This window comes from Ambystoma mexicanum, chromosome 9, assembly GCF_040938575.1.
Source record: "Ambystoma mexicanum isolate Mex_15411 chromosome 9, UKY_AmexF1_1, whole genome shotgun sequence".
Lineage (NCBI taxonomy): Eukaryota > Metazoa > Chordata > Amphibia > Caudata > Ambystomatidae > Ambystoma > Ambystoma mexicanum.
Window position 1 is genome coordinate 924,208,947 of NC_090931.1, and position 20,693 is coordinate 924,229,639.

Consider the following 20,693-nt stretch of genomic DNA (forward strand, 5'->3'; position numbering starts at 1 on the left):
GTCCTACATGGGACCACTGCTGTGGAGTTGGGGGGGGGGGGGTGATTGTTTGTTGTGGTGTTGGGGTTTAGGGGGCCGATGGTTTGTTGGGGGGTGGGGGGAGCTGCAGATAATGTTCTCACTAATACCATTTTCACAATACACTATTGGTGTTGCAAAGTTCAACCGTTGTCTACATTCATCATTGAGCATGTGTATAATGACGTCTGACAGTGCATGGTGTACAAGTATACACACATCCAGTGCCCTGTGTGCCCATGTTATGCCACCCTCTGCTGACTTGTGTTCTGGACATCTTGTCCACTCTTTTTTTGGCGCATTACATGTCCCTCAAGTACACTGCCTCCATGATGCTTTCTTGCCACTTCCTCCTCCACCTTCACCACATCGTCATGTGGTAGTAGCAGTACCATGTCAGGGGAGAGAGACGCAATTGTAGGGATGCACTGCAACGCTTACCTTGACTCCGCGGGGACACCCAGGAAGCTATTCCAAACCTCTTCTTAGTTAGCGCTGTTCACTTTCTACAATTTCTTTATTATCAGGTAAACCTATGAGAACACAGAAAATTCCCTTAAGTGAAGTGGAAACTACCCAAAAGTGCACAGGGAATGTATTTAATCTTCTGGCAATATTTCCCCTAGAGTCTCACCTAGTATGTTTTTTTAATGAGCTCTCCATCCTGCATCCGTGCAGGGGCGCAGTGTTCTGAAGAAGGATGCTGATGGTATGAGCGCCAGGCACGGAAGGTGATATTATATGAACTTTGAACATGTGAGGAAAGTGGAAACCTATGAGGTAGCTATAGGGCTTACTCTATGTGCTTAAAAAGTATAGGAAAATGTAAGAATGCTGTGGAAGAACCATGAATGAAGAGTGGTGCCTAACTGGGACTGAGTAAATCCAGCCAACAATGGTACCACAACGAATGCAACATCCAAAATACGACAAGCTACCAATAGCACATGCAAGAGAACAATTGGAACACAAGAATGACCCTCCTTCAAACTAGTGCTGACGTAATTCGCTAGTACAGTTTTCAACTTTCCACAACTTTAAAAACGTTGCACCCATACACAACTCAAAACAATGAATAACGTGTCATGACCAGAAAGGGCTGAGATACTTGCGGTGGTGTCGCCTCAGGAGGAATGGGAATGCTGGCAAGTTCAAGCGGGCTGTGGAGAATGAGCGAAACGCTAGGACACTGGCGCCTGACAGAAACCAAGGCGCAAGTTGCACTCGCTGCGGAATTGGGTTGTTGAGGAGAATTCAAGCGGGGCTGTAGACGAAGAGCGAGAGGCTCGGAGACTGCCGCCTAACTGGAACAAGAGGTGCGTAATAAACTCGCTTCAGGTAAAATTTGAAAACGCGAGTTTAGGCGGAGGCTCGCTAGAGCAATACGCTCGTCACAACGCCACCAATGTCTGCTATGAATGACAGGAGTAACGGAGGGAATTTACCGAAGGTTTCGTCACAAAATCAGTTAAGCTAATGTGAGAGGGAAGTGGCTATAAACTATGGTCGCTAAACTGTTGCTTCTAAGAACTATGAAAGTACGATCCTGACAGGAATCACGGGCATAGGTAAGCGTCGGCAAAACTGACTAGACGTGAAGCAGGGAGCGCACGCTGGGAGGGGCTTAAATGCCAATGGACCGCACAACACTGACTGGAGAACAACTAGGGCAGCCATGCTAGGTAGTCAGGAAGTGTTAGTCTAAGTCCACCCACTCACTGTGTTGCTGTTCCACTAACCAACAATGATAAGCTGATGTCCAGTCCCTTTTTGGGTTACCCCTGGAACCTTTTGCTGTGATCATGACATGCACATTATGTTGAGCTACACATATGACATGGGGTTTTTGGACACCAGATAGCAGTGGATGGGTCACCCACCAGTCCTGCTTCGCCAACTCATATGTGCCTTACGCAAGCCAGGTGACTGCTTCATCTACACGCATGCACGGGTATGGCAAGTGTTTTAGTGATCCCTGGGCCTGTTCTGTGGGTTACTGACAGGGGTCATGTACCATGGTGTCAAGGGACAGCTACCAACAGCTGCATGTCTAGCCAAATGAGGTGAGTGTTTGAACTGTCATGGTGGAGAACTGAACTTGGCTGACATGGCAGGGTTTCACTGATGGCCATATGCACATGTCCATGGATGCATTCCGCACATTCATGGACACAATATGTGTCCAATACAATGGAATGCTGTGGGGGGTTGCGTCTTCAAGATGGTCCGTGAAAGATGGCATGGACATCTCGTGGTACATGTTCCGTTGATGCATGCTGCTGTCCTGATGTTAGATCCATGTGGTGCTGTGTACTGTGTAGAATTGTATTTGGGTGTGATGGCTGTAGTCAGTGGCTCATGGTCATCATCCTGCTCTGATACATACTATGGAGAATTTCAACACTCCTATGGGTGTGCCATGCCGGTGACGTGGTGTGGTATCCCTGCTGCCCTCAGTTCAATCCACTCCCAGGGATGGGTCTCCGATGTGGTGCCATGCTGGGGGCAGCCACATTGTGCATATGCAGTGTGTCTTCCTATCTGCGCTTACGGTTGTGGTGGCCGCCAATGAGTGGTGCAAGTGTAGTGGGATTTGCCCTTGTCAGATGGTGGAGATGTAGTGTATTGTGAGTGCCTTATTCCATCGATGTGGTAATCTGTTCTCATGTGCCCTTGTACTGGCTCCGTGGCAGGTTGGTTGTTGGGGTGAACATCGTACGATGGCTTCATCATTTCAACCCAGTTGGTTCATGCAGGCACCCACCTCATGGCACCAATGCACTTGCATGACACAGTCAGACGACTCAACAGGCAGCCAGGCACGTCATCCTGCATGTTGCACCATGTGGCACGGTAGCGTGGTGAACTGCTGGCCCTTTGAGTCATGTGTAGTTCTTTGATGTCTGGCTCACCCACGTGTGCGGTTCTTGGTTGCGTTGCATTCCATCTGCACGTAGGGGGAGTGGTATTGTTTGCAGTTGCTGTCTGCCACCTGCATGCCATGCTGGTCCACATATGACACGTAGGTGCTGTCAGGGGCACCAATGTCATTTGGCATGCCTCCATATGCATGAGGTCCAGCTTTACTGTTGTGTATCTCCTGGGTGGTCCATGTTGGGGATTGGTAGGCCCTTGTGTGCTTGGGGAGGTGAAACAGCACTTGTTTGTGTCCGTCTAATGGACGGTTGTGACATGCCATGCATGGGCACCACTGTGTGCTGGTAGGTGCCTGTGGCATGGGTGTGGGGCACAGGCAACACCGTCACTTGTGCCAGGTTAGCAGTGTATATTTGTATGCTGCTCGCTTATCTCGTTATGTCTCAGGCCAAATATGGTGGTGACGGTGTCACAGTCAAGGTGGTCCGGGGTGTCTATCTGCTAAGGGTTTTCCTTGAGTGGCCGGACATGCTGCGTGTGCATGGGGGCTGCTGGGATGGTGACGGAGGCTGCACTGGTGCTGCATGCAGGGCCTGTCTCCCCTTCCTTCTCCCCCTGTGTCTCCTCAAAGGGGGGGGCCTGGTGTTGTTGCTGAAGTTTTTGTGGTTGTGCCCTTGCTGGTTATATTGGTGTCATCTTGGTGTGGGAGGGGGTGTGGTGTGTGGGTGTGTTCCTTTTCTGCTGTGGCAAACTCCATTGCCTCCACCTGTGCTGATTGTGTGCACCTGTGGCTCTGGGAACCACTGCTCAGGGTTCTTTACTCCTTCTCTGAGATGCCAGTATGTACTCCATGCCGGTAAGGTACTTTATGGGCTTGAGGAGGCTGTTATTTACGTGTGCTCCTTACTTGCGATCAGCTCCGGTTTACGCCATGCCGCTAATTTCGGCATGGTGGGGCGCGCGCAAGACCCAAGACCGATAATTACGGCATTGTAGTTTACCGTGCCGTAATTAGCGGTCTGAGGGGTCAGAATAGCATGTAGCGGTAAACAATGCCGGTAAATCATTACCGGCATGGCTTTTAGCTTACCTCCATGCTCGGAATGACCCCCATTGTGTCCAAGCTGTATTCCTTTCTCTATAGCGCTGACTTACTTGCACACAACTTTTGTTGGTTATTTTCTCAGGCTTCAAAATGAGGGCATAATTTGGATGCTTGCACTTTAATTGTTCAGCAAGAAACTTTCAACTCTACAGTAACTATTGTGTTTTGTCACCATAAAGCCTTTTCAGGTAATTTCCACAAAGAGCTTTTAAACATTTTATACAATATGGACATTACCGCTCTGACTTCAGTGTTTAGCTCACTATCCCTGTTCATGTCTTCAGGAATGATCACGCACTTGCGAATACAGACAACTATCCCATTTTGACCATTTGGAGGTCGCGTGGATATCAGTTCTACCTTATTTACGGTAACCCATACTAGAGTCCTTTCTATCTTCCTATTTCGCATTTCATAAAGTGGTCACAACGGTTTTGATTACCCTATGGATTATCTTCACCTTCTTTTATTTCATACATGTCCACCGCGGGTTTCATTTCATTATTTTTTATGCTTTACACTCTTTCTGTCTTTTGGACGGGAAGTAGTAGATGGACACCCCACCCACCTTCTAGCATCAGTGCACACACCCAAATGGGTCTGACAGGCTATTAAATCTCACCCCTTCTTTTGAACTACAGCTCACTGTGTGCGACATTGATCGGTAAAATCAATAGAGTATCCATTCACCGTTTCTTTTTGGTGGTTATATTACAAAAACTGTTCTTGTGATCTTGACTCTCTGTCTGAATTCTACTTATTGCAAATTTCATCTAAGCTTTATATATGTCTGAAATATTGTTTCCAACTAAAATTTGGACAATAGCAGCGCATCCCGTATGAGGAGTCACCCCCTTCTTTTCTAATGCAATTTGAAAGTAGGTTTGAGGTACCTACTAGTTCCTCAAGGGTGCAGCAGCTATTTCATCCACTCCCATTTTGTGTTTCTTCTGTTTTTTCTGCTCTTTTTGCCCAAGCGCTTTAGTCACCCGGCACACCTTGATTCAGCCTTGTGTTATTCATTCATACAGATCCAATGCATACTTCTATGTACAACATGGGTTATTCAAAACCCTAAAACACCTATCAATAAATCATTATCTAACACCTTTATCAACTGTAAGTGTGTCTTAAATCAAAATATCAAGGAGGCTTATTTGTTCAAATATTATTAGTATTATTAATTTGATGGAATAAAATTGTTTTTGATAGTATCCAAGTCGATTTGTTCAATAATTTCTGTTTCCAATCTCACTGACCAAGGCCCATTGTGTGATTTTCTGTATTACTGACCTGGAGGACCGTTGGGATTACAGGTAACCTTATAATAAATCCAAACCTTATAAGTCCTTCCCTATTCCTGAAGCATGAGTGTTCTCAGTGGCAGGAGGGGGTTCACTAGTTCTCGAGTGGCCAACAGGACAGTTCAGGATAGGCACGGATGTAGGAAAAGTCAGAGTTCCTGTGGAAAGCTCTCCAAAACAAGGAAGTACTTGAGTTCAAAGTTGCAGAAGGTTCCAGTGACTTTAGAGAAGACGCCCTAGAGGAATTCCAGCATTCGGCCTGGGCAAACTGGATGAGGGAACTCCCAATCACATTTATCACACCCAATGTTTCACAGGAATCACAAAGGCTTAAGGTAAATTATACCCCAGCCAATACAGTTCCTTACCAGAGAAAAGGAGTTTGCAGCTGGACGTCTTCAAGATCTGCAGCAAAAAACCCAGTCGTTGAATTCCTTGAAGACAGGACACTGGAAGGGAATTTGCGGCAGGGTCCATGGGGAAGACTCCAGGCAAGTGTTTCTTTGCGGCTGGTCGCAGGTTTTGGCATCCTTTTTTCAGGAGAAGCCTGGATATCGCTGTTCAGGTTCTCGTTACTAATGTGGTCCAGCACTCTGGCGGGGGGACTTACAAATCAAGTCTCTGGAGGTCCAGCAGGATGCCACCCAGCCCGATTTGGAATTTGGAAGACTGTGCAATGATTTAAGGTCTCAGGGTACTGGTGTACTGCAGCCCAGTAAGGTTGCAGCACATTGTGCGATTGCTCAAAATGCAGATCTTCTTGACTCTAGTGGATCTCACCAGGCTCTGGTTCGGGGTTGTCATTTTCGGGACCCCCAGGTCACTTGGAAAGAAGGGTAATAGCAGGCTTTGGTTACACAGCAGTCTCTTCCATTGCTGGAAATCGTCTGAGTCAGCTTTTCTTCCTCTCCGGATTTAGTTCCAGTGGTTGACTTTTTCTTCAGCTCCAAGGATCGGAACTTTATACAGGAACTCAGCCAATCAACAGGCGTGCAACATTCAAACCTGAGGGCGTGGCAGTCCTTTTAGGACAGCCAACCTCCCAGTCTCAGATGGAACTGTTGGGCTGCAGAGTTTTGGACTCCTCCCTCGCTTCCTGCCTTCACAGACAATCTGGAACCTGGGCGGGCTTGCCCAAGGCTTCCTGCCGGAGACAAAACGTTCACAAAGGACTTTCCCGCCCTGGAGGGTAGGGGAAGGACCAGGAAAGGACAAGAAACCAAAAAATGGCAAGAAAAAGAAGACTGGGCCATATTGGTAAAATGGGCACCCATTGGTGCCTTACTGCAGCTGTGTAAAACTTCCTGCGAGTAAGTTGCACCGAATTAGTAAAGTTTCACTGCCACCAGCCATTTAGGTTAAGCTTGCCTCTGTAACAGACATGTTACAGTGGTAATGAGAAAGGGGATACACTGTATCTCCCTAGCACTCCACATAAGGTGGGGTGTGCTGGTCTCACCAAATAAAATGTAGAGAGGATAGAAGTATCCTTTCTATCCTTGGGAACAGTAGTTCTCACAAGTTAAACCAGAGAAAATAAAAAGGAAAGCCCAGGGGACATCCCAGCAACACTGCTGTGTGCCGCTATAATGAAGGGTAGATGCCATAAAGGATAAAATCAAAAAGACACCATGGGGAGTCTTAAAAATGACACCCATACAAAGAGTAAAAGAAAGGGTGGGTGTGGAAAAGGTTTCCCACTCATTGAGGTATAAGGAAAAATAGTCTCAGAAGAGTGTAAGTGGGGTCAGGGGCCGTCAGTGAGCCCACACAGAATAGCGCACAATAATTCAATTTCGACAGTCAGTTATACAAATACAGTAATTTATTTTAAGCCTTTAGAACACATCGAACAGTGTAACTAGCAGGCAGTAATATCACACAAAACAAATATATGCAATCACCAATAAGCTCACTTAATTAACATCAGATAACTGAAGCAAAGTAAATTAAATGCAATAATACTATGAGAACCATTCACAACTGCAGTATCCTAGATTTAGAAGTACAAAGCCTAAGATGAGTGTGGCCTTGTGCCCAAAAGTCACAGGGTTCAACACATTGAGCCTCATTACAAGTGTGCCGGTCTGGAAACAATGGTGCCAGTGCTTCCGTGGTTCCCATTCCCAGACCGTATTACGCTGAAAATCCTCACCATCACACACAGATGCATCAACAACACTGCTCCCACATACCTATCTGAAGCAATATCAAGGACCACTTCCACCCGCCCTACCAGAGCTCAGTACACCAACCAGCTACACATACCACGCATCAAGAGAGCTACAGCTGGAGGCCTATGCTTCTCCTATATTGCACCACAACTCTGGAACTCTCTCCCTGCCACCCTTAGAGCCGAAACCTCCATCTCTGCCTTCCGCAACAACCTCAGGACCACCTTCCTAAACTAGTACCACGACTGCCTCCTCTACTCATGCCATGTATATTGTAATATAATCAGAAATGTAATATAACTTTATTGTAACATTGTTTCTGAGGCTTGTGGAATCTGCTTAGATCATATGCTGTGCATAGGCCGACATCTAGTGGAAGCTGCAGAGTATTACAGTTTGTTTTTCGAAACTCGAAAATGGGCGTCGACACAGGGCGTGCCAGTAATACTATCCCTAGTGTGACGTCCACTGTACCCATGATCCCTCACGCTTCTAGGACCCACAGATTGTTTTTTTCCGCCATACTGGTCGGAAGCATTCCGCGGAGTTCCCTGGCCTTAGCCATAATTTTGCTAAAATATTGTTATATTTCCCCATTTCTCCACCCCAACGTCGAGTCACCGAACATCCACACTCGATGCCGGCACGGAGAAAGAATCGACCTTCGAGAGCTGCACGACGGATTTGGGCCTCGGAAGGCCTCTGGCTTTGGCCCGGGCCTCGGAAGGCCTCTGGCTTTGGCCCGGGCCTAGGAAGGCCTCTGGCCTCGGCCCTGCAAGTAGGGAGAGTGGGGGGTGGACATACTCTACACTCTTTTGGTATATAGGTACATTCTTATATATTCCTACACTTATTAGCCCGCTGCCACAAGGTGCCTATGGAGGGTACCCCTTTCCAATTTTGTCCCAAGTGCAACCGCAAGTACCCTTGCAATCTCTGCTTATCGAGGGGCCACCCCGAGGCTAACTGCAGAGCGTGTAGTAGGTTCAAACCGAAAATACTCATGGACCGTTCAAGGGTTGGGCCCACCACGCCAGGTGTCAAGAGGCCATGGCAGCGGAGGATGCCTTCAGCGATGGCAGCGACGCCGTGCTTTCAGACGGCGAGGGCAACGTAGCGTCAATTGACAGCCAAGCGCAAGTCCCTGACCTCAGAAGGTCATCCGACAGGGCGGCTATGGGGAAGACCCCCCGGCGACACAAGCGCTACCCACAGCACTTCCACACAACACATGAAGTCCAACCGAGACTCGACACGCACGTCGAGTACTGGGAAAGAGACACATAGAGAATGGTCCAAATCGGTGTCCTATGGGCGTTCTCGATCTAGATCGCCGCATGACTCCAGGCAACCATCCACTGTTGCCAAAAGTGCCTTGCTCCCCAAAGTAACAGAGGTTTGATCGTCAGAAGACGAAGCCGACCTCTATCCCTAGACCACACTCCAGGGGGTGGCGTCAACAGGCCGCGCAACGGCGGTTCCCGAGTCCCAACCTCCACACTCCAGAGATAGGGACACTGCCCCCGAACCTCGGCGCCAGGTGTCAAAAGGCTCCGAAGGGGCGAAAAAACAGGGTAAACTCTTCCACCCACGGGGAAGGAGAAAAACAGAGGAAGCAGTCTCAGCCTCCTTCCACACCTCAGAAACATTCTACCCCACATAAACAGATGGACAAGTCTCAGTCTTCTGTTATCCCAAAGACCTCTGTTCAAACCAGTAGGTCTAGTCAAGATAAAACGGGGAAAGGCCTTCAAGAAAGAATCATTCGAGGGGATTGGGTCCTCCGACGTATTCTATATCTATGACAGGTAATGTCCACAGCTGTGCTGCTTCGGAAAATCTTTAGCGTCTGCGTCCTGCGTCGATGACGTTGATGCGCCGTCCCCGAGAACACTTTCTCTCTTTTACCCCCGATGGGTCAACTCCCTCAGGCTCTAAGGATCCTATACCCCCAAGTAAGAAGTCCCGGGTTGAAGCTCCTACTTCAGACCCCTTCAGTATACAGCCCTATTCTCAATATCAGGGAGATCCATCCTTTTGTGAGGATCCAGATTTGGGCATGTTGGAAGAACAAACTGGGACGGGCTACTATGGGGATGAGGAGGACCAAGAGGAGGAGGAGGAGGACAACCCAGAAACCTACAGGCTAGATTCCCCGGTAGATAAAGAACCCCCGGTTACCGACTCCCCTGTCGATAACTAGCCTCTCTTGAATGAAGTGCTGTCCAGAGCGGCAGAACACTTCCACATTGACACCCAAGGTGCTCAGGAAGAGAGGGACTTTGCCGAGGAGTTAGTGGGAGAAAGGAGACCTGTTGCCCAGGCCATCCCTATCCTTAAGTGAATTCAAAGAAGGATAGACCCTTCCTTTGTTAATCCCTATCTCATTAGGGCGGTAAACCCCAGAGTCTAGAAGCTTTTCAGGGCAGCCCAAACAGACCCACTGTACATAAGAGGGCATCTGAAACCGGACTCCCTGGTAGTGACAAACACCCGTAAGAGGGCGGGAACACCCTCGTCATCGTCAGAAGCTCCTCCCGACAAAGAGAGCAAGAAGATTTATGGCTTGGGCAGGAAAGCAGCCTCCACTTCCGCCTACCAGGCAAGGATTGCCAACTCCACCACCCTGCTGGCGAGTTACAACTGCCACCAGTGGGAAGAAGTCGCGGCACTCAGATTCCACACCAGAACCCTTAAAAAGCCAATTGGCACGAGTTTCGGCAGAAGGAAGAGCTGTGTCCGGTTGCATATTAAAAGCAACCTTTGATGCCGCAGATAACGCCGACAGATTGATAGCATAAGGTACTGTTATCAAAAGGCATGCTTGGTTGCGACAGTCTGGGTTGAAAGCCGAAACCCAGGCATCATTGATTGATAAACCGGTGGAGCCGGATCTATTGTTTGGAAAGGCGGTCGAGGACGCGCTGAAAAATGCCAAGGATGAGTATGAGACACTCAAATCCCTAGGCCAACTAACCAATAAACCCCCAAACCAGAGAGGGAATGGCAATTTTCGTCTCCCACGCGGACAAAATTCCCAGAGAGGGTCTAACTATTCCCAGGGGCAGGGTACACGTGGAACAACAACAGCCAGCAGTCTACCCAGGGTTATGGCAGGGGTAATAAGAGAGGATGTGGTAAAGCAAGAGGCAGCCCCAGTAGAGGCAGCGGCACGCCTCCACCAAAACAGTGACGCTCCGTTCAGGGTCCCTTCTCACGCATCCCCAGTAGGGGGACGCATTTCCAACTTCACCCAAGCTTGGGAAAGGATCACATCAGACAGATGGATGCTGTCCACAGTGTCCGCAGGATACTGCTTAGAACTGTTAGAGCGTCCCCAAAACCACCTTCCACGACAAAGAATACATTCTTTGGACCACCAGAAGATCCTCCTCGAGGAGATAGTCAATCTTCTAGCAAAGGACACGATAGAACTTGTCCCGGGACAACGGGTAAACAAGGGTATTTATTCAACTTACTTCCTTGTGCCAAAAAAAGATTTGACAATGCGCCCAGTATTGGACTTACGGCCTGCAAACAAGTATGTCAAGCCCCAAAAATTTTGCATGACTACTCTCCAAGAGGCAATCCCCCTCCTGAAAAAGGGGGATTACCTGGCAACATTGGACATGAAAGATGCCTATTTTCATATTTCCATGTTCCCAGCGCACAAAGTACTTGCGCTTCAAGGTGGACAGTCGGCACTACCAGTTCAAGGTACTGCCCTTCGGGATAGCCTCGGCTCCAAGGGTATTCACCAAGGTACTGGCGGTGGCGGTGGCACACCTACGCAAGGAGGCAATCCCGGTGTACCCTTACCTGGACGACTGGCTCATCACGGGGGAGACCCCAGTAATTTGCAGAACAAACATTCAAAGGACGATCGACCTCCTCTTCGAATTAGTTTTCTCAATAAACGAGAAGAAGTCAAGTCTGGTGACAAGCACCTCCAAACAGTTCCTAGGAGCTATCCTAGACACGCAAGAGGGGTTGACCTTTCCATTAGAGGAAAGAATTCGGAATATACTGCTGCAAATTCCGCAATATCGGGCCGGTTGCCAGGTAACGGTACGCAAAGCAATGCGTTTGCTGGGCATGATGGCGTCATGTATTTACCTGGTCCCCCACGCACGCCTGCGCATGCGTCCCATGCAAGAATGGTTGGCGAAACAGTGGTCTCAGGCAAGTGGTCAGTGGGACGATCTAGTGGTCGTTTCGCCAACACTGGTACAAAGCCTTCACTGGTGGACAAGAGAAAATCTGTGCAAGGGGAAACCCTTTTACGATCCCGAGATACAGGCGGTAGTCACAACCGATGCATGCCTGACAGAGTGGGGAGCTCACCACCTCCACCACACAGCTCAGGGTCTCTGGTCTCACTCAGTGGCCAAGAATCGCATCAAACTGCTAGAGCTTCTGGCAGTATTCCGAGCGCTTCAAGCGTTCGAGCCCTACCTGCTGAATCTGTCAGTGCAGATCCAGACGGACAGCACTACAGCCATGTTTTACATAAACAAGCAAGGAGGGACTCGTTTGCCAAATCTGTCCAAGCTTGCCCAGAAAATTTGGATATGGGCACTCAGACGGAAGATCTTCCTGTCATCTCAACATGTTCCAGGGGATCTCAATTCTCTGGCGGATGCTTTGAGCAGAGATCCCCTCTCAGAGGAACACAAATGGTGTCTACACAGAGAAATCGTAGAAGATATCTTCTCTCAGTGGGGTTTCCCCACTATAGACCTATTCGCCACAAGCGAAAACAGACAGTGCCCAGGATTTCCATCCAGGTTCCCTTAGCCAGACTCCCAGGGCAACGCCCTGTGGATGAACTGGTCAGGGATGTTTGCATACGCTTTTCCACCAACACCTCTCATCAGGAAGGTGGTCAACAAGATGAACAGAGAGTCAATGACGCTCGTCCTAGTTGCTCCCATGTGGGCGAGACAACCGTGGTTCCCACACCTACGCAGACTAGCGGCGTGCGAACCCATCAAATTCCGGGGCTGGTACAACCTACTGTCCCAGCACCAAGGTCAAACAGTGCATCCTCAACCCAACTCAATGAACCTAGCAGCATGGCTCCTGAGGTCATAGAGTTCGGACATCTCAAATTACCACAGAGATGTATGGACATCCTAAAAGAATCTAGGAAGCCAAACACGAGGCATTGCTACTTTGAAAAATGGAAACGATTTGTTACCTGGTGCCAGAATAAGCAAGTCAGCGCAGTTGATTGCACTCCTTCCACAATTGTCACATACATGCTTCACCTGCTGGATGCAGGACTGGTATTTAACTCACTGAAGGTACAGCTGGCAGCGCTGTCAGCATACACCACATCCCATAACAAGGTATTGTGGTGGAAGATACCAGTGGTTAAAGCTTTCATGGAAGGAGTAAAGAGACTTCACCCTCCTATTTCAAACCTACCACCAGGATGGGACCTTAACGTGGTGCTATCTAAACTCATGGGCCCCCCCATTCGAACCCATGCATAAAAGCAGTCTCAAACACCTGACTTATAAGACGGCCTTCTTAGTAGCAATAACATCTATAAAAGGGTCAGTGAAATTCAGCCTCTGTCAGTGCAGGATCCATTCTTTACAGTTCATAAAGATAAACTGGTTTTACGTACACACCCTAGGTTCTCACCTAAGTTTATTTCTAAATTCCACGTGAACCAGTCCATCGAGCTTCCGGCTTTCTTCCAAGACCCACAAAACTCGGCTGAGGTGAAACTACACACCCTAGATGTGCGTAGGGCGGTCCTCTACTATGTAAACAAAACCAGACCGCTAAGGAAAACAGATCAGCTGGTTGTCTCCGTAGCTACAGGCAGAGAGGGAGATAGCGTCTCTAAAGGTGCCATTTCTAAGTGGATTGTTAACTGTATCCAGCTGTGTTACTCTCTTTCTGAAAAAACTCTGCCTTTCACGCCGAGAGCCCACTCTACTAGAGGCATTGGGGCCACTCTGGCTTTCATTCAACATTTGCATGTACCCCTTGACACCATTTGCAAAGCAGCTACTTGGAGCTCTATTCACACTTTTACTCAGCACTACTGCATTGACACCCATTCCAAGACAGATACTCAAGTGGGACAAGCGGTTTTAAGACATTGATTTGCTCATGACCCTTCTCACATCCCACCTCCTTCTTCTAACACTGCTTGCTAATCTATGCACAGCATGTGATCTAAGCGGATTCCACAAGCCTCAGAAGGGATATATTACTCACCGTAATCGTATTTCTGATGCTTGTATCTGCTTAGATTCACATGCGACCCACCCTTCCTCCCCTCTGAGAGAAGGCACATGGATGCTCGTAGTCTTATCCATCTATCTGCTTGGATTATCTGTACTCGCGCTACTCCTCATGCCACCTAATGTCAGAAAAAATACAATCCGAGGGTCCCAGACTCGTGAGGGATCATGGGTACAGTGGACGTCACACTAGGGATAGTATTACTGGCACGCCCTGTGTTGACGCCCATTTTCGAGTTTCGAAAAACAAACTGTAATACTCCGCAGCCTCCACTAGATGTCGGCCTGTGCACAGCATGTGAATCTAAGCAGATACAAGCATCAGAAATACGATTACGGTGAGTAATGTATCCCATATATGTTGCTCATAACTATGTAACTAAGCTTTGTACTGTAACAAGTGCCACGATGTCCTCGGGCTGATGTGCACTATATAAATATTAATAAAAACAAAGCAAAACAAAACAGAGTCCCATGGGACTCCATGGGAATGGGGATTTACAAATTGCCGGCGCCTGACATCACGGACCCCCGAGGTTGTAATCCCCCAGTGTTACCGGGAAGTCAGGCGCCGGTAATTCATTCTGAGTCCGGCTGCAAACTAATTAAAAGTTCTACAACAATTTATGAGCTAATTGGTAAGTTTGCTCCTTTCTTCCAGATCTAAGGCTAACCCACGGGAAGAATACCTGACCAAGGTTCGACAACCATAGGAGACAAAGACACTTGTGGACAATGTTACCCTATGGAGGACAGGGGGGAAGAGACTGATGCTCACTTAGCCAACTCCCCGCCTTACACCCACCCCCCTCACGCCCAACTCCAATATTCCCAGATATCAATGTGGATCGTCTCGGGGCTTGATCTTCTGCCCTTTGTTCCGTTGAGAGGTGGCCAGGAGTTGTGGGTTTGAGGATTCTCTGGTCAGAAAAGAAATACAAGATGCAATCCCTGTCTGCGTAGAAATGCAGAATCCAAAGATACAGGCCTCTTTAGGACACTTGACAGGATGCATGGAGGAAGGCGAGTTCCAGCCACGATCACCGTTTGCAGGTGACGACAGGCGTCCTTCCAGTTGCGGTCACAGCAGCTGCTCCAGGACAGGTTGCAATGAAGATAGTACGTTGGAAATCCTTCAGGCTCTCCAACTCCAAGACTGGATGGTGTCATTGGACCTTCAGGATGCTTACTTTCATGTGCCTATCCATCTCAAGCACAGAAAGTACCTGAGGTTCGCGGTTGTCGGTTTTCAATATCAGTTTAGAGTTCTGCCATTCGGGCTGACATCCGCCCCAAGGGTTTTCACTAAATTAATGGCGATGGTGGCAGCGAGTCTCAGAAGAGAGGAATTCACGTCTACCCCTACCTAGACAATTGGCTGATCAGCTCACGTTCACCCGAACAAGCCTGGGAACATCTCAGCATAACCTGCCACTCTCTTCACAGACTGTGCTTCTCCCTCAATTAAAAGAAGTCCCACATGATATCATTTCAACGACTCCAATTTATTGGAGCCGTCCTGGATGCTCCCTCAGGGAAAGCCTCGCCACCCGAGGTGAGAGCTCAACATATTCTGCAGATGGTCACCAAATTCCAGAGTGCCCAGCATCTTCTGCCCTTTTATTTTTTGAGGTTGCTCGGTCTCATGGCATTCTGCATTTTTCTGGTGCCAGGGGCCCGCCTCAGATTGAGATCCCTCCAATGGGCTCTCAAGACTCAATGGTCCCAATTCTCAGGCAGAATGTCACAGGACCTTCTGTGGTGGGATTGTGAGGACAACATTCTCAAGGGAGAATCTTTTTGGCAGCCATGGCTGGAGATAATTGCAGTGACGGACGCTTCACTGACTGCGTGGGGAGCCCACACCAACGACCTGACAATCAGCAGTCATTGGTCTCCATCGGAGTCTAAACTGCACATCAACGTTTTGGAACTGAGGGCAATCAGACTAGCGCTGAATGCCCTCCTGCCCTCTATATGGAGAAAGAATGTCCTGATAATGACGGACAACACAGTGGCCATGTACTATCTCAACTAGAGAGGAGGTGCAGGTTCACTACCACTGTGCAGAGAAGGAATGCAGTTCTGATTCTAGGCAATTCAAGAAGGAATCTCTCTATCAGCAGTTCACCTATCTGGAGAAGAGAACACGGCGGCGGCTGTCTGAGCAGGCAGACCACAGTCTCCCACGAGTGGGAACTAGCTCAGGAAGTCCTTCAAGAGATATTCTCCCTTTGGGGAATCCCACCAGTGGATCTGTTCACGATCAGTGTCAACCGGATGTGGGAACTGTTCTGCTCCAGGGAATTTCCCCCAAGAAGAGTTCTAGGGGACTTGTTCGTAGTGGACTGGGAATTTCCACTCCTGTACACATTTCCTCCAGTCTACGCCATTCCTCGTGTGATCAGGAGGTTGAGAAAGTTCGGGAAACACATGATCCTAATTGCCCCCGATTGGGCCAGGAGGACGTGGTACCTGGACTTTCTAGACATGTCCATCTGCTTTCCAATACGTCTTCCACAAAGAGATGACCTTCTCTCGCGAGAGGAGGCTCGGGTTCTCCATCCAGAGGTCAAGACTTTAAACCTTCAGGCATAGTTTCTTAGAGGTTGAGATTCAAGAATTGGGACCTCCCGGATGACGTAATGGAGATCTTACTTTCGGACAGAAGGCCAGCAAAGAAATCTTTGTACCGGTGCCGTTGGGACAAGTTCAGCAGCTGGTGCAGTGATAAGAATGTGGATCCCTTTCTATGTGACACACCTGTGGTGCTTTCTTTTTTGTTTTTTGGGCGAATCTGGGGCTCCAGATTGGAACAATTAAAGGTTACCTGGCAGCGCTATCGATTTTCAAGCGCTCTTCAGAGGAGGATTCATATTTTAAAATCCCTCCGATTGTTCAATTCCTAAAGGGTCTTACTAATGTAATTCCACCAGTTCCATTCAAAGTCCCTGTATGGGATCTTAACCTGGTGTTGAAATTTCTAACATTCATTCCTTTTGAGCCTACACATTCATGCCCATTAAGACTGTTAACCTTCAAAACAGTTTTGCTAATTGCAATGTCAGCCCGCATTCCTGTAAACCTCCACATTCGACTTTCTATAAAGACGAGGTTGTTCTCAGGGTGAAACCTTCTTTTCTACCTAAGGTAGTCTCTGACTGCCACTTGTTGCAAAAAATCATTTTGCCAACTTTCTATACACCTCCTCACCCTGGAAAAGAGGAGGAAAGATTACATAGACTGCATCCAAAAAGGGCTCTCAGTTTTTACATATCAAGAATGGCTAAATTCTGTCAAAATTGCCAATTATTCAATGGCTATACAGGCCCTAAATTGGGTTTAGCTGTTAGAAAACAAACCATATCCAGATGAATCATCCTGGCTATTGGGGAATGTTACAGATTAGCGTACAAAGACCCACTGAAAGGCTTGAGATCACATTCCACAAGGGGCATGGCAACCTCTGCTGCTCTTCAAAGAGGTGCCCCAATCAAAGACATTTGTTCAGCGGCCTCTTGGTCGTCTATTCACACGTTTGTGAGACTTTATTGCCTCGATTAATCTTCCAGTCAGGAAGGACAATTTGCAAAAGCGGTCCTTCATTCAGTACATGACAATTAAAACAAAATATAATTTGTACTCCCACCACCAAATTGTTACTGCTTTGGGAGTCTATCATAAGATGAGGAATACGTGGGAGGACAAAATCCATTCGAAGAACAAATTACTTATCTCTGGTAACGTTCTTTTGATTGGATGTTGCTCCCACGTATTCCTCATCGCACCTCCCAGCCTACCCCGCCGTAGAATTTGCATGTTCTTACACTTTGTTTTCTTGGAGCCTATGGTCTATGGTACGCCTGGTAATTCCTCTTCAGGAAGGAGAAAAACAGAACTGAAGCCAACGGGGCGCTACGTGCCCTACTTATACTGATGATGACGTCAAACTGAGGCCCTCGAGGGACATCGACTCGACGAGATGCTACACAGCGCCCATTGTCAAAAAAAAATCCAAAGCAGTTGAAGCTGGAAGGATAATTATCTTAAGATGAGGAATATGTGGGAGGAACACCCAATTGAAAGAACGTTACCAGGGGTAAGTGAGTCTCTTAATCAATAGTGTGTGGTCTACCAAGTCAAATGCAGCAGACAAGTCTAGCAGCATGAGGAGTACTGTTTGTCCCTGGTCTATATTTTGCAGCATACAGGATTTGAGGTCCAATAAGGGGGTTTCCCTCCTATAACCTGGTCTGAAACCCATTGACATTTGGTAAGGATCTTGTGATTCATCAGGTGTTTAAGAATCGGTTTATAGGCCAACCTGTCCAATATTTTAAGCAAAAATGGAGTGTTAGTAATCAATCTGTAGTTAGTTGGTATAAGGGGATCAAGGCCAGGTTTTTTAAGAAGCAGTGAGATCCACACGCCTTTCAATTCGTCTGGCACATGATTTTCAGTAAAGGATGCGTTTACAAACTTAGTGAGAATGCCTATGTTTGAGTCGATACCTTGCTGTGCCCTTCCTAGCTGATTGTGCTACTTTGTCGATACCGACTACACGCACAACCATTCGCCTTGCTGGAATTCTCTTCACATGGACTTCCGCTCATCTCCTCTGCCTGAGCTCCGGGCTGACTGAACTAACTACCTGGCAGCGATAAGTCTATATCATGAACTGTGGGACCACCCTGCTGGATCTGTGGGATTTCTCACAACGATTGCCTCTCCCTGATAGATTTCCTCCCTCTATGTTTCTATTGGTCCAGGATCCCATCCATTAACTATACATCTGCCCTTAACTGGCAATTCCTCCAGTCCCTGTTGTATGGCTTGTCTTGCAATTCTCCTGTGCGCCCCTAGCCTCTGCTGTGCATAACTGTGTGTACTTTTCCCATGCTCTCCTCCCTCACAGTTCCAGATCGGAGGGGCAAAGGTCTATGAACGATTGGTCATCCTTCCTCCTCTCCCTTTCCTTAATGCACCATGAAACAAGCATGTTCGCTATGGGCGCTTTATAAATCAACAATAGATAAATAGATAAATATTGACTGGCATAATAAGCATCCGACCAGTATTCTGAAGTGCATAAATCAGTGAACCGTGGTGTGGAAGTACAAGCATTCGCAAGGGACTGTTTTGCTATTGTCCAGTTCGGTCAGAATACATCTGGCCTCATTCACACTTGTGGGGAATTTAGACACGTTAAACACAATGGACGATCCTGGACATATCATTCTATAAAAACATTTTTGTGCGCGTAGGTGTTGGGTCCATCACAGAAGGAACGCTTGGAAGTTTGCTTCCACAAAACCCTATAATACTAGACAAAGAACTGCTTTGGCCCTCAATGTTTCAGGAGGAGCCTTTGTGGAACAAACAGGAAGAATCATTTACCGGTCGGGCACCCAGAAACGACATGCTTTGTGCTAGTCTCTCCTGCAGGCAGCGCTTGTTATTGGTGGCCGACATCAACACTTGTGCTTTCTTTTTTTAAACCACCTCTCGCTTAGCCATATGAGAGCATCCAGGCATGGAAGTGGGCCCCAAATCCTCCTCTAACCTCTGTGTCATTTCAACAACTAATAACATTTCACTGGCGTCAGCGCCAGTGCCAGTGCCAGCAATGGGCTAACCGATTTCTCAAGAGACACAGAATTAGTGACCACTTCTGTGACCAGCATTTCCATTCAGCACATAGGAAAGTCCTAGTGGTTAACGATGCTCCAAGGCTCTTCTGACTCAGAAACGGGGATCAAAATCGCTTTACAGTTTTGTCCGAAATACTGATCCTCCTTGTATCTGGCAAGCCCAGAACAGGTAGTCGGTGATCAAGTTCTTAGTAGCAAATAGGGTAAATGTTTGTTGACCTTGTCTCTTATTTAACTGTTTATCTGTGATTTGAACCAGTTGAAGTGTATATAATGTTCCTTTTCCAGGCTTTGTGCCTAAAATGATTTTTCTTTTTTTAAGTACATTAATCCCACCTAAGGCAGTGCCGACAATCAGACTTGTATTAATCTTTCAGACACATACACTGGAAAATAATGTGAGATGTACGTGGGATTCCCTGAAAAATTCATCCGGTGAGAAAATGTCCTTGCTGAAGAGAAGTGCACTAAATATGCCCAACTGTGAATATGCCAAAATGCTGGAGGAAGTAGCAGAAGAACAACAGTTTGATGTCATATATATGGATATAGGTATGCTGTCATCTGTTAATTACAAGACGCATGTTTGCTTTCAGAACTGTACTTGAAGCAGAAGGCTAAAAACAGATTTGTTTAAAGCAACATTTTCTCTTTAAATACATAGATTAATAGAGCATATTTTCTGTTTTTGAGTAATGTTGGTGGTATGTTATTTTTTAGCTTAGATTTCAGTGGGCCTCATTACAAGCTGGGTGGTGCGAGTACAATGCAGCAGTTTTACCATATACTGCGGCATTACCGCACTGCCCAACTATGATTTTGATGGCAAGTTTGAGAATTCACCTCCGGCTATGAGCTGGAGGTAAATCTGCTGACTTTCCACCAAATTTTCAACGGAATTGCTGCCGTCGAAATTCCTGGCGCAGTAATTCTGCCAAAATCCTCCATTGAATCCTACAGACTAAACTTAAATGGGGACGTAATCCAGCGGTAATACCGCCGGACCAAGTGGCACTAACAGTAATAGTTTGGTGGTATGTCGCCAGGTTTACCGCTGAGATACCACCCAACTTATAATGAGGCCCAATGTAGTCACTTTGTTATTAGCTCATGAAGTAAGAGCAATGTCGCGTAAAAATTAAAACAGATGGTCAGGCGTAATGCAGTCAATTTGCTGCTCCGGGAAGAATACACCCAGTTCCAAAGTGTAAAATGTGGAGGAGGATGTGTACAAATGTAAACGCCCTAATATGATTTTAAAAAGCTCTCAAATGTATTCAATTATCACAAAAATGACATCA

At 47.4% G+C, this 20,693-nt stretch overlaps 1 protein-coding gene across 2 annotated transcripts in view; it reads left to right on the top strand.

Annotated features, from left to right (window-relative positions):
* Positions 1-20,693, top strand: part of PRKRA (protein activator of interferon induced protein kinase EIF2AK2) — a 700,997-nt gene that overhangs the window by 628,870 nt on the left and 51,434 nt on the right. For both annotated transcript variants that reach the window (XM_069616107.1, XM_069616108.1), the window contains one exon: positions 19,770-19,944. In XM_069616107.1, coding sequence (XP_069472208.1) covers positions 19,770-19,944 — 175 coding nt within the window. The remainder of the gene's footprint in view (positions 1-19,769; positions 19,945-20,693) is intronic.